General features: G+C 46.4%; 1 protein-coding gene across 1 annotated transcript in view; it reads right to left on the bottom strand.

Moving 5' to 3' along the window:
* The window catches only part of GRIN2B (glutamate ionotropic receptor NMDA type subunit 2B), a gene marked incomplete at both ends in the record, with an annotated part of 298,387 nt that overhangs the window by 38,742 nt on the left and 246,130 nt on the right, over positions 1 to 13,515 (bottom strand). Inside the window, 5 exons of the mRNA XM_082635335.1 lie at positions 3,404 to 3,633; positions 6,916 to 7,041; positions 9,835 to 9,988; positions 10,473 to 10,644; positions 11,387 to 11,589. Of these exons, the coding sequence (XP_082491461.1) occupies positions 3,404 to 3,633; positions 6,916 to 7,041; positions 9,835 to 9,988; positions 10,473 to 10,644; positions 11,387 to 11,589 (885 nt within the window). The remainder of the gene's footprint in view (positions 1 to 3,403; positions 3,634 to 6,915; positions 7,042 to 9,834; positions 9,989 to 10,472; positions 10,645 to 11,386; positions 11,590 to 13,515) is intronic.

Genomic DNA, 13,515 nt, shown 5'->3' with positions numbered 1-13,515 from the left:
TCAAAACAAGTATAGAAACCCTTCTCCACTTTAAATGTTACCTTCCTTGATGAAAATTTAATTACACTGAAAAGAGAGTCTTCAAAATCACCTCATTTCTGTTCTCAATGTTATCGTTTTGAAGACCTTATTATTTTCTTTTGCTAAATTCACAGAATATACTTCCTCTCATGTAAAGTCATTCTCAAGACTTAGTTTTCTTTAGGTGTTTTGAAGTAAAACTAATATGAATTTTGACATTTTAAGTGCACTTTCAGAAAACTCTCTGACTTACAATACTGTTCCTGACACTGATCTGCAGTTGTATGTCATTGGTTACTTAAATGTTTTCTATACTTCTGTAAATTATGTTGACCCTTTCTGGTCAGATGCTTACAATCCACTATTTTGTCATTTGCAGAGTTCTGAAATGGATCAGATAATCATTTTCAAACTGAACATCTGTTAAAGGGTTCTTGCTCTCTTGCTGCTTTCTTTGCCTGTAATGCTTAGTCCATTGCTCTGTGCAAGAGACTCTTAAATTAATACACCATCTCTCCCTCTCTCCCTATAGAGTTTTTGTAAAAATGATAACCAAGTTATGGTCACTGACCTTGTGAAGCTCATGGTCAAATAAGGGGAGATATGGACAGGTACACGTCTGTAGATTACAATGTGGGAGACAAGTGCTATAATAAAGGTATGAATGATTGCCATGACAGAGGAGACAATGGCTAACTTCCCAGATAAGCCCGGATGAGAAGGCTTTACAAATAAAGGGATCTCTGATCTGTGTCTTGCAATTTCAGTAGGAGTTTGGTGAGTGAAGAAGTAAGGAGAAGAACACCCCAGGCAGATGCAGAGAGGCGTCGCTGGGAAGGATAAGGAGGCAAGGATGCCTAGAACATAGGGTGCAAGAGTCTATGCATTGGCTGATGAGACGGAATTGCTGGTGCACGCTGGGAATCATTTGTAAAACCTCTGAGCGCCACGCCTGAAAAAAGTTGTCTTTATTCTGTGAGCAATGGAGCCACTCAGGTTCTTTAAGCAAAGATGGGATCCAACTTCTCAGAACATAACCAACGTGGTGTGGAGGACAGACAGGGGCACAGCCTCTCTGTCCAAGCAGCCCAGAACAATATGTTCTTTCGAAACCACAGAAGGGAAAACAATCTCCCTCCATCTCAATTATGCTTAGTTCAAGTAGAAAATCATTCAGTTGTTGCCGGATGGCCCTTGAGAGGATGAGAAACATAAATACAGTGTCCTAACGAATTCTCAGAGGGAACGAAAGAAAACACTGTGACAATTGTGGTGGATCTCCTACTTAACAGCCCAGAGTCCCCGGAAGGGCTGTGGCCCACCACCCTTTGACCATGTTATTTACTGCATGGTGACATGGTCCCACCACACTCTGCATGGGGACATAATCCGCCACACCTCTGCCGTTCCCTGATGTGAGGATATGGTCCTCCGTACCCCTGACAGATCCACACGTGGGGACGTGGTCTGTTACACTTCAGCCACATTCGTGTCTTAGGGTGGCCGTGGCCCACCTCAGCTCCGCCACATCCAAGCACGGAGCCCTGGGAGATCAGCTGTTCTCAGCACCACGACTGCCCAGGTCACAGAAATAGACACAAAAAGTAGTTGTAGAAACGGGTGAAGGGAGAGGTCTAGCTCAAAGTTTCTGAGAGGATCAAAATGGTAAAGGAAGGATGCTGACAAAGGAACAAGGAGAGAGAGAAAGGTTTAAAGTGAATTAAGTAATAGATGGATGAATATCTGAAGAAATGCATAATAAATCATGAGTTAGAAGAAAAGAAGTAAAAAAAAAAAAGGGCCTCCCTGGTGGCGCAGTGGTTGAGAGTCCGCCTGCCGATGCAGGGGATGCGGGTTCGAGCCCCGGTCCGGGGGGATCCCACATGCCGCGGAGCGGCTGGGCCAGTGAGCCATGGCCGCTGGGCCTGCGCATCCAGAGCCTGTGCTCCGCAACGGGAGAGGCCACGGCAGTGAGAGGCCCGCGCGCTGCGATGAAGAGTGGCCCCTGCTCGCCGCGACTGGAGAAAGCCCTAGCAACGAAGACCCAACACAGCCAAAAATAAATAAATAAATAAATAAAATTTTAAAAAAAGATAAGGGAGAAGGAAATAGAAGAGAGGGAATGTTTTTAAAAGTAAGGAAGAAAAATAAAGTGAAAAGGAAGACAAACCAGAGAAAGAGCTAACCTAAAGAGGTGAACATTGTGAGTGCTCCATGTATGTGTGTGTGTGTGTGTGTGTGTATATATATATATATATATATATATATATATATATTTCATCCCCTTAAGAAGCTGTTTATCTTCCTTATGCTTTTGAATGCCCTTGGTGAGCAGTGATGAGTAGATGGAGAAATCATAACTTGAGTCCCCAAAGAGCATATCTCCTCCTTTTCATTCTTCTCAAACCATTTGCTAAGTGTTTAAGGTTTTGTCTTGGGAAAAGCTGACCCACATGATAAAGCATTAACTACACATGACCTATGTGGTCTAAACACACATCTATCTATATCACATAGTTTCATCCCGGGGGAAGGGGTGGGAAATCACATTTTCTAAATCTTAAGGAAACGGAGAGGAGACATTGTAAATGAAAGTCTCCGGAGTGATCTGGGGTATCCAGGGGCTCTCCTGGGCACTCCAGGAAGGTAGCCGCTAGTACTAGGGTTGGACCAGAGCTCCCACGGAACCTGTGTTGCTTCCAGCAGACCTAGAGAGTCACATGTACTGAGCCTGGGTTTTATACATCCTCACCCAGAAACCATGGCAACCAGCAGACACTTACTTCCCTTCCTCTCTTCACGGCACAGGCCAGCAGGGAGGCCTGCGGTTGGTATGGGGACAACCCATTCATCGGCACCCCCCGATCCAGTTAAGTAGCAGCTACTTTTCTTCAGGACACAATGAGAACAATCCTCCTTCTCGACCCTGGGAACCCACGAGTGTGCAGAGGAAAAAAGGGGGGGCGTGCAGGAGACCAGCCCTGGGAGGAAAATGAGGGCCGTGATGGGCCGGCACCCTCAGCGTGGGTGCGCGGGGTGGCCCTCTAATAACAGCCCAAATGTGCAGCCTTGTGCTGCTGATAGGCCACCTGAGCGTCCCAGACAAGAGGAACCCTGCACTCAGAAAACCGCTAACACACCAAGCCCCTCATTTGCAGCCCAGGGCGTGCTGGTGACAACCTTTCACAAATGAGAAGGCGAACGTGAAGTAATATTATTTCGGTGGGGAAACTGAATTCTGCTCCCGTGTCCCAATTTCAGGAGCCATAAGGAAGAACGGTCGATTCTAAAGATTCAGGAAATTAACAGGTCCGTGAGAGCTCTGAGTATGGCTGAGAATGGGACTGGGGGAAAGATGGGAGGTTTCAAATGGTGCTCCTACCTTTTTGTCACTCAGGCCGGAAACCTGGTCCACATACTCCTCTTGGATCATGAAGGCAGCTAAGTTGGCAGTGTAGCTGGCCAGGAAGATGACAGCAAAGAAGGCCCACACCGACACCATGATCTTGGAGGTGGTCCCCTTTGGGTTCTGCACGGGGACGGAGTTGTTAAACACCAGACCCCACAGTAACCAAATAGCTTTGCCAATGGTGAAAGATGGGCCACCCGGCTCTGGCAGGACAAAAAGACAAGGACAGAAGGTTAAGACAGCGTCACGGGTTCTATTTAAACTTACAAGTACTTAGAGCTGGTAAGTTCCTGCTCAGAGCAGGAAACCCACCAGCAAAGCCCCAGCCCTAAAGCTACCCTTAGGTAGCTTTTTCAGTTGAGAGCTTGTGTCTCTCTTCTCCTGGGACCCACAGGAAGGTGGAAGAGAAAAACCAGAGGCCTGGGGTGTGTGTGGGCTCTTGCTCCAACCAGTGATCATGACTCAGCCAGGGCACCGCAGGAGCCAGCTTCCTGCCCTGATGGATGTAAGACCCTTAAGGGCCCATCAAGACTGAGTAACGAAGGCCACCATCCCACTATGGTCACACTTGCATCCTCATTACCATGGTCCCCAAATTCATATTTGTATCTGCCGAGAAAGCATTTCAATTTCAAAGAAGGTCAGCAAGAACCCTGTGGGGTCTTTTTCTCCCACTAGTCATAGATCTCCTCCAATTTTATGCATGGATGCTGCTTTGAATGCAGTTGATCCTGATTCTTCTGTGGCTTCCAGCTCTTAGCACTCAATGTTTGTTTGTTTGTTTTTGCGGTACGCGGGCCTCCCACTGTTGTGGTCTCTCCCATTGCAGAGCACAGGCTCCGGACGCGCAGGCTCAGCGGCCATGGCTCACGGGCCCAGCCGCTCTGCGGCATGTGGGACCTTCCCGGACGGGGGCACGAACCCACATCCCCTGCATTGGCAGGCGGACTCTCAACCTCTGCACCACCAGGGAAGCCCAGCCCTCAATGTTTTGAAGGCAGCCTTGACCTCACTCCAGTGCCAACACCTCCCACCTGGTTCCCTCCAGTAGGGCCTGCCTTCCGTGTAAAAGAATACCAGGCGGCCCGGAGAGTCTGCCAGAGATCCCTGGCTTGGCCACACGTATCTGAGGGTGGAGAGGTAGGCTGTCTTTGTCCTCCACCCAACCTTCACACAGATCATGCAGGGCTTCTGCCCGCATATTTATTGTGACCTCTCTGCTTTCTCTGCTTGGCGATGGTGAAATCTTGCCTGCTGTCTGGGTCTGCATGCAGCCCCTCTGCTGCAGAAACGAACATCTGCCTGCACAGTTTTACAGCACATTAGCACAGGTGTTTCAATGCTATCTGTGATCCTGAGAGCATCTGCTCAGCCACCTAAATCATCAGTGACCACACATGTCAAGCCTAAGATCTAACTGTGCACACACATCTGTGCGAGTGGACCTTACTTCATGGAACAGATGCATAACTGAAAAACTGCTTATAAATCAAAGTTTTGTGCAGTGTAAAATGCCCCAGGGAGACTTGATAGTTAAAGCGGCCCCATGTTGAATTCTTTGGCGAAGTCAAGCATCCTTTGGTAAAGTGAGTAATCGTAAGCCCTGGCTCTGATTTTTGTGTCTGAATTTTTGCCTCTTTGATTTTCTTTGCGGGGTCGGGGAGGGTGAACATGGGGAGTAGTCATGGCTTTTGGATGACCCTTTGGCACAGGCAGGAAGCCCCTGACTATTCCATATTGTGGAGGCATCCAAGTGTCCACCCCAGAAGGCACACCCCAAATGAGAAGGTAGGTCTACACCTGGAAATACCTCAGTGCAGGGGTGGCTCATAGCCTGGACTGTGAATTCAACAGAAGCACAAGGGGAGCTTTGACAAAATACTGACACACCATCCCCAGAGATTCTTACTAAATTAGGGTGAGGTGTGGTGGTTATTGTAACATGCAGCCAAGGTAGAGAACCACTATTTTGAAACATACAATGGTTCAAGTCCCGCTCTGGACTTAGTGAATCAGAATATTAGAATATGAGGTCTATGCATCTTTGTCTTTTAAGTGCCCCATAGGTGATTCTTATGTGTAGCTGGGGTTAAGAATCTTTCCCCTTTTGACGCATAATTCCAGGATAGAGCTCACATGGTGGATGGGAGAAGACTCAGAGAAGGCAGAATATTTCCTAATCCCGGTGCTCTCAGGAAGTTTCAGAAGAGATATCTATAAGGACCCCTTGGCCCCCTTCAGAAATCTAGTAAACTTTTTGTGAAGTCTCATAAATGCCTCAAACACATGGGTAGCCCTCACATCTCTGGACCTTCCTAGCCAGGAAGATGGACCACCCCCAAGAGTAGCTGTGGGTGAGAATTGTTATCTCCCGGCCATTTTATTTCAAATACCCAACTCCTCTACCTCCTGGCAGAGAGATGTAAGCTGGGGACACATGCTTTGGGGATCTTGTACTTCAGAGGTTATCCTTTGCCTGTGGAGAGCTGTTTCAGCCACAACTACCCTGCATGTACCTTGGGGTAACCTGTCTTTTCTTACTCTTGATACATGTGTCTAATCTGCCTTGTTAGCACATCTGATCGGACAGACTGCTCGTAGCCTAAGGTTATCAAAAGAGTTTCCTCTGACATGTTTATGTTACACGTTTCCGCTGCCAGCTTTGATCTCACTTGCTTAGGGGTGGAACTGGGCTTGGGGTCAGGCTTGAGGCAGGGAGAGGACATACAGATTCAAACTAACATCTAAATTGGGGTCTTTGTGTGTGTGTGTGTGTGTGTGTGTGTGTGTGTTTGCTTCTTGTTGTTTATTTGCTTTAATAATGGGAAATGATCAGAAAGTTTTGGAATCTACACAAGTTTTTGTTAAGGGGTTCAGTCACACAGTCTAGAAGATAGGTAATAATAGAAGAAAGATAAAAGTTTTCACATTCATGCTCTACTAAGTTTGGGCTACTTAATAGAATGGCTACATGTGCATAAAACTTAAAAGACTAGAAGTATATATACCAATATATTAACAGATATTATTTCTTGCTGAGAAACTTATGGGTGATTATTTTTAGTTTTATCTAATGCATTTGCAAATCTTTCATAAATTCCACAATAGACTTTAAAAGTCAGGCTAAAGCTCCACTCTTTCCAAATGAACAGATGAGTAGAATGTTACAAGGGTATCCGTCACTATTTTTAAGGTCTATTACTTTCACATGCATCAGTCTTCTACTTACTTCTCAGGTTAAAGAACAATGTTAATCCCAATTATCACTGTACATTTAGAAATTAATATTTTCTGAACACCAAGGTAAAATGAAAAACCATAGCACTGATTAGAACCCCTTAATTGGGGTCTTTCTAACAGGTCACCAAGGTGGTGACCTTGAAGACTGAGGGTTAGGGTGGAGGCAGGCAGCAGATGAGGGGCACAGAGGTTCTGAGCTGAGAACTAGAGAAAGGCAGGAAGGCAACGGTTACAGCTGGCCTTACCTCTGCCATCGGCGAGGCACCTGTTGTAACCCACAGGGCTGAAGTACTCGAAGACGAAGACGGCCACGGCGGAGACAAGGAGCAACATCACGAACATCATGACCCACACATCGGCGCTGAATGGCTCTGGGGAAGCAAAACATCAGCGCTCAGGGTTAACGCAGAGAACAAATGGGTCCTGATTGACAGGCATGTTCATTCACTCGCGCGACTCCTATCTTTGGGGAAACAAGCCACAGGTGTGTGCGTCCCTTCAGAAAGCCACTTAGGGAGGAAGGAGTAAGCTATATCTAAGCCTCTCCATCCCCCTGATGGGCGTGTCGAAGCTTGTTTTCCTTCAAACATATGAGAAGGACGGCCTCTTGCCCGTCCTTTTTGAGATTGTACAGATAGTTTCTGCCATGACTGGACCAATATCTGGGTCTTTTGGAAAACAGTGGAACTAGAATAAGTACTAGACATGGATAAGTGAGTCATGTTGGACTGGCTCTTGGTTTCCGCTCCTATCTATATGCCACAACCCACAGCTGGACCTGGAAAAGTTTTCACCAATGCTTCCGAGCCTTGAGGCCAAGTTCATTCTCAACAAACTTGGTTACTCTTTGTGGCTTGAATTGGTTCAGTAATAATTAGGCACAATGAATAACTCGCTTGCCCCCTTGCTTCACTTCTCTTAAACTTTCCAGCCTAGATTTGCTTTTTCAACCTGGTTTGACGTGGTATATTTTATTAGACATCATTAGTGTAGGAGAATACATCAATGTTAAAAAAAAAACCCATCCACAATAAATATCAGTGTCTCCAACAGTGGGAATTTAGCAAATGACAAGGGGACATGATAATTAACAAAACAACCTCAATCTAGTCCCTATTTCCAGGTGACAAGGTTGATGGGACAAGAACAGGCAAGAGAGTAAGGATGTTCTACATATGCTTTCTTTAACTTTTTAAAATCATTTTTGCTGACTCTCTTCCAGTTGATCTAAATCTCTCTGGCTCAGAGGTGTCCAGAAATTGAATACTGAATTCCAGGAGCCCCCTCTCTGGAGGCCTGTAAAAAGGGACAATCACTCTTCGGTCCCATAATACAATGTTTCCTCAATTGTGCCTCAAAATAGTTCTGGCCTTTTTAGCTGTCACATCACACTGTAAATTCAGAACTAAGTGAATTAACATGCTGTTTCCTCCATCTTCCAAATCATTAATAAAGATGAAATTGAAAAGGGATGGAAATGGGCTGAAAATTAGAAAATATTTCCTTATTTTGGAACCTACTTTACTTTTTGAACTCCCAAGGGAATTATAAAAGCCTGGTCGCTTAATTAATTGAAAAGGGACCTTGATATGGCACACACCGACTGTGAAATGCAAAACCTTTCGGTGGCAGCCAGAGATGCGAGGGTGGAAGGTACAACTCAAAGCCTCTGTACGGTGGAATAGAGACCCTCTCCTCCTTGGGTCTGATTGATTGAAATCCTACTTTGATCCCAGTTTGTCCAAGATTAGGAGATAACTGAGTAAAAGCACCGTCTCTATGCTTTCTTTCCCCCCATTAAGCCCAGAGCAACTTTCGGTACACAAAATACAGAAAATATTTGTGTTGGTCTACATAGTTTAAGAAAGTACTTTCACCACGTAGTTTCTACTATCCTTTAATGGCCCTTTCATTATGGATTATTATATCTATTTTACATAGCAGTAAACGAAGACTTAAGAGGTCCCAGCCCTTTGTACGTTCATACTCAGAAGGTGGCAGAGACAGGTTACGAACAGAGGGCCCCTGGAGGCAAACGTCTGGGCTTTTCCATTTTATATCACATCTTAGTCTCGGCCCACTGCACTGTTTCCTGATTTTAGGAGTCGAGCTCTGAAATGCCCCCATGTGTACTAACACACAGGCTGCAAGGGCAGCCACATCTGGGCTTTAATCCTGGATCTGCTCCTTACTAGCTGAGAGACGGTTGGAAAATTGCATAACCTAGGATTCAGTTTCCTAAGCCATAAACTGGCTATTATAGTAGTGTCAATGAAGTAATATAATCAAAGTTTGTACAACAATGGCTGAGCCTTCACATAGCAAGTATTCAATAAAAAAAAGTGTTGGTATCCTTTAGAGAGACTGTGACTGGTCCAAGGGCTTTCAGTTTGTTTAGGACCAAACCAGCTTCCTATCTCCTAGCCCAGTGGCCTGCTTTCAAGGTGACATTTTATTTTCCAATCCCTTGCTCTCACAGCCCCTGCCAAAAATACGGGGTATGAGCTCACAAAAGACCTCATCTAATTGAAATCTTGGCCTCACCTCACCCAGTCTTATATCATACGGAAGGCTCTGACACATAAGTAATGCTGGAGAGTGAGGTACAGGTTCTATGGGGAAGGATGGGGTCGGTGGGCGGGAGAATCAGAGCAGCTTTATCTGGCAAAGCCTCCAAACATTCACGGGAAAACAGAAAACCTTTTTTTTTTTGGTAGCACTGAGCTCCACTCTTGAAGCTAATTTGAAACAAACAGGTATTTGAATGATATCCAGAATTAGACATTATTAAAGCAGGAAGCAGCTTCAGAAATCAGCTAGTGGAAATGCCTTCTTCTGTGGATGAGGAGACTGGGTCTCAGGATGGAGCAAGTTTGTTCAAGGTCAAATGCAGGAGTGAGACTCAAGTAGGACCCCTGGTTACTGGTCCTGTACTGTTTTCTTACTGGGTACCATGCCTTCCTATTTTTGAGGGTATTCTTCAGTTTTCACATTGGAGAATGATCCATTCTGAGGTCCCCCAAATGAAATCCCTGGCTGAGGGAAGCTCCTGAAAAATCAGCTCCTGGCTGAGAGAGCCTGGCCACGAGCTCCTGTACCTAGTTCTCATTCCCTCTACCTGTCCCTGGGCCCATATCCTTCACGCCTGCAAGCCCATCACTCACCTAAGAAGGCAGAAGGTGAGACGGTCCCATTGCTGCGTGACACCATGACACTGATGCCAGTCTCTATGAAGGGCACGGAGAAGTCGACCACCTCAGATCGCTCCTCGTTGATGGTCAGCGACCCCACTGCCATGTAGGCCCTCTTCATGACCACCTGGGGAGAAAGACGCAAGGCTCCAGCTAGGGCATCCAGGAAGGCAAGGGGCCACCGTGCAGAAAATATCTGGGGCCCTACAGCGCTTTCCTTTGTATAGTGGGAACAGTACATTTCATTTATAGCCTTCCCTCGGTATCTGCGGGGGATTGGTTCCTGGACCTGCCGTGGATACCAACACCTGAGGACACTTAAGTCCCAAAGTCAGCCCTCCTTATCCGCGGATTCCACCAACTGAAGACTGTAGACACAGTACAGGATCCGCGGTTGGCTGAATCCACAGACGCAAAACCCACAACAGCTAAGGAGGGCCGACCATACATTTACTGAGAAAAATCTGCTCATAAATGGCCCACATAGTTCAAACCCATGTTGTTCAAGGGTCAGCTGTACTATTTTATATTTTCTAAAATTTATAAAATGAGCGTTTTAAAAATATTAAATAAACGAAACACGGAAATGGCCCTGAATTCCTGACACTTACCTCTCCAATCATACCGTTCCAGGTTCCATTGATTTTCTTCCCATGCTTGCCATTGGTAACCAGATAAAGGTCATAGGTGAACTTCACAGATTTAGAAATTTTCTTAAGGATGTCAATACAGAACCCCTTGCAGCATTTTTTGATGTAACCTGGCTCCTCATCTGTTTTATTTCTAACCAGGTAAAGAAACAAAAAACAAAAACAAGGCTTTTATACAAGAGGCACAATATTACCCTTGCCAACCACAAAGCAGGCCCTCCTTCACAGCTCAGCACAATTTATGTCAGGCCTGGATGAGGACATAAATCATACCATAGAACTGCAATAATCTCATTACCTCATCATATTGGACCATGTTTTCTCATACTTTTAAATGCTCCTTTGAAGTATAATATATATCAGGAAAGTGCACATATCCTAAGGGTTCAGCTGGATGAATTTTCATACACTGAACCCACCCATTTAACCGGAACCCAAATTCAGATACGGAAGAGTTACCAGCGCCTTAGAGGCAGGCCTCTTGTTCTCCCTTCCAGGCCCTTCCCACCCTCACCAAAAAGAACCATTATCCTGACTTCTATCAGCACAGATTAATTGTATCTATTTCCAAAAATGTTTCTAAAGACATGCTGGCCTCAGAAAGCATCTTGCAACACCCATGTAAACTTAAATCTCCAAGAACTTGAGGTCCTGGTCACTGAGACCACGCAAGGCCCCAGAAACGATCACATAGTTAGCAGTTAATTCTCCCGGGTCATGATCCGGACAGAACCAGATGCCAGACCACAGGGCTGCCAGAAACTCCACGGCTCAACAGTAACGAGATTCAGACATGGTGCCCAATTCATTCTGTGCCTCGGATCCCAGCCGGGTGCTGACAGCTGGGGCAAACCTGACTTTCCCAGGCCACGTACTCAGAGATGATGCGCTTCTGGCAGGGCACCGTGTTTCTCATGCAGGTTCCACTCAGAGGGTCCACGCTTTCCACAATGACGAACGGGGCCTCCTCCAGCGTTACGATGCTCAGATGGTCATCCTCCTGCTCTTCCGTCTCCGGACACATCCGGGGCCACACGTAGTACTTCATCTGCAGGGACTTGTCTTTCCACTTCCCCACCTGCACAGGGATAAACAAGGACTCAGAAACCACCGGCGGAGACAGAGCTGCTTCTCCTGGCTCCCCCGGGAAGCTGTTAAACCAAGTCCAGAGATGCAGGCATCGTCCAGAATAGAGACGAAACCTCCTTAGACCACATGCTCAGGATGAGACTTACTGTGTCCGAATCTAAGAAAGGTAGGCTCTTCATCTACTCACCCACTTACCAAACATGGGCCCGGCACTCTGCTAAACCTCGTGGCTTAAAGAAGCATCTTTCTGCCCTTTGTCAAGTTCACACTGAGTGAAGGAGTCAGAAATGTAAGCAAATGTTTACAGCACCGTGTGATAAGTGCTCAGACTGAAGCCTGTCCCAGTGCTGGGAGGAGGCCAGGACCTCCTGCCTTGAGTGTCTATTGGTGTTTTCTCCCCAGCTGTAACAGAGAGCAGGACGGTGAGAGCAGCAAATAGCTTTGGAAAGGTCAACAGAGCGACGGGAGCAAGTGAGCCAGAACGATGTGCTTTGGCTTGTGCCAGAGGCCTAGTGGGAAGCCACGAAGAGGACTGGGTGGATCTGAATTGGAATAAAAAAGGGTGAGTCAGGATGAAAGAAGAGAGCACAGGTTGGCTGGGGAAGGGACTGTGGTCGAGGGGGTGATGGACGTCACAGGTCAGCGTGGATACGCACCTGCTGGGCTGGGTGGGCGCCCCAGGGGGGGATCAGATGGGTCTCTCTGTGAGCTGCCACACATGGCCCCGTGGGCTGTGTGCCTCCACTTCATGGACTCCAGTGTGAAAGGCGGGTGCCCCTGGCATCATGCACATGGTGGCCCTGCTGCTAGTCATCGGGAGAAATGTGTGGGTTCCATTCTTTTCTAAAAGAGCCATTCGTTCTGTTTTTATAATGGAATCTGCACGCCTTGTTGGGAGGTTCTTGTTCTCACTCTGTCATTGAGTTTATTGAAGAAAGAGGGAACGCCTTTTAACTTTCTACAACCAAACATCTTCAGTTATCACCAGGAATTAGAGATGGCAAGTTCCTGCATGTTCTTTCCTCTATGCAGCAAAACAAATTAGTAGCACAGGTGAGGCACCAGGACTACGAGACGACTTAATTGATGAGCTACGAAAACCAACAAGGAGCAACAAATGGGCAGTCTGTCGTACGTTTTCAAGCAAGTGGCTTAGATTTCCGTAATAATACAAAACCAAAATTCACTCCTTTGCTACTGCTTTTGTCTACACCTAAGTTTCTACCTAGTGCCTCCCTTGGTGTGGCTTATACCTCCCTCTAAGCTGTCTGGTAGGCATTGCCTACTTTCATGCCCAAATTAGGCCTGTACAGCCACCGCCTTTGTTCTCGCACGTCACTGGAACACGGGCAGTGGCTTGGTGGCCTGGGCTCTTTTGTTTGGCATTAACCCTGAAGCTAGTTTTCTTCCAAGTGTGTAGCCATATGTCACTTCTGTGTTCGGAATTATGCACTGAAGCAAACATTTGCTTCCCTTTACATGTATGGTCTCTTCTGTACTGTTGGTCCTGATTTTGGTACAAGTCTATTTTTCTTCATATTACTAAGACTACTCATTTCTAAAACAAAAATGTCCAAATAGCTTCCCAGCCATGTGGAGATCTTAATGTCTTCTGTCTGTGATTTGGGGGAGGTGGGGCTTGGGGAAGGGAAGACCCAGCCGTGGGAGCCCATGACATTGGGTCATGTCCATCTCCAAGCGGCCCTAGTCACCCCAGTGGCCAAACTGATATTTTCTGCATGTTCCATTATGTGAAAAGGATTGGGAAGCCCTAAGGTACCTATTTTTATTTTTTTCACTGCTATCATGTTCCCCCAGTAGTCTCTCTGAGATTTTTCCTTTTATCCAAATGTAAGCTCTTCCATCTTTACTGATACTAGCTTAGCCCAGTCGTCCAGCAGCCCACCTTGGGATT

The sequence above is a fragment of the Mesoplodon mirus genome (genome assembly GCF_964341445.2).
Source record: "Mesoplodon mirus genome assembly, chromosome: 11".
Classification (NCBI taxonomy): Eukaryota; Metazoa; Chordata; class Mammalia; order Artiodactyla; family Ziphiidae; genus Mesoplodon; species Mesoplodon mirus.
Note: the sequence above shows the minus strand (reverse complement) of the source record. Positions and strands in the feature narration are given on the sequence as shown.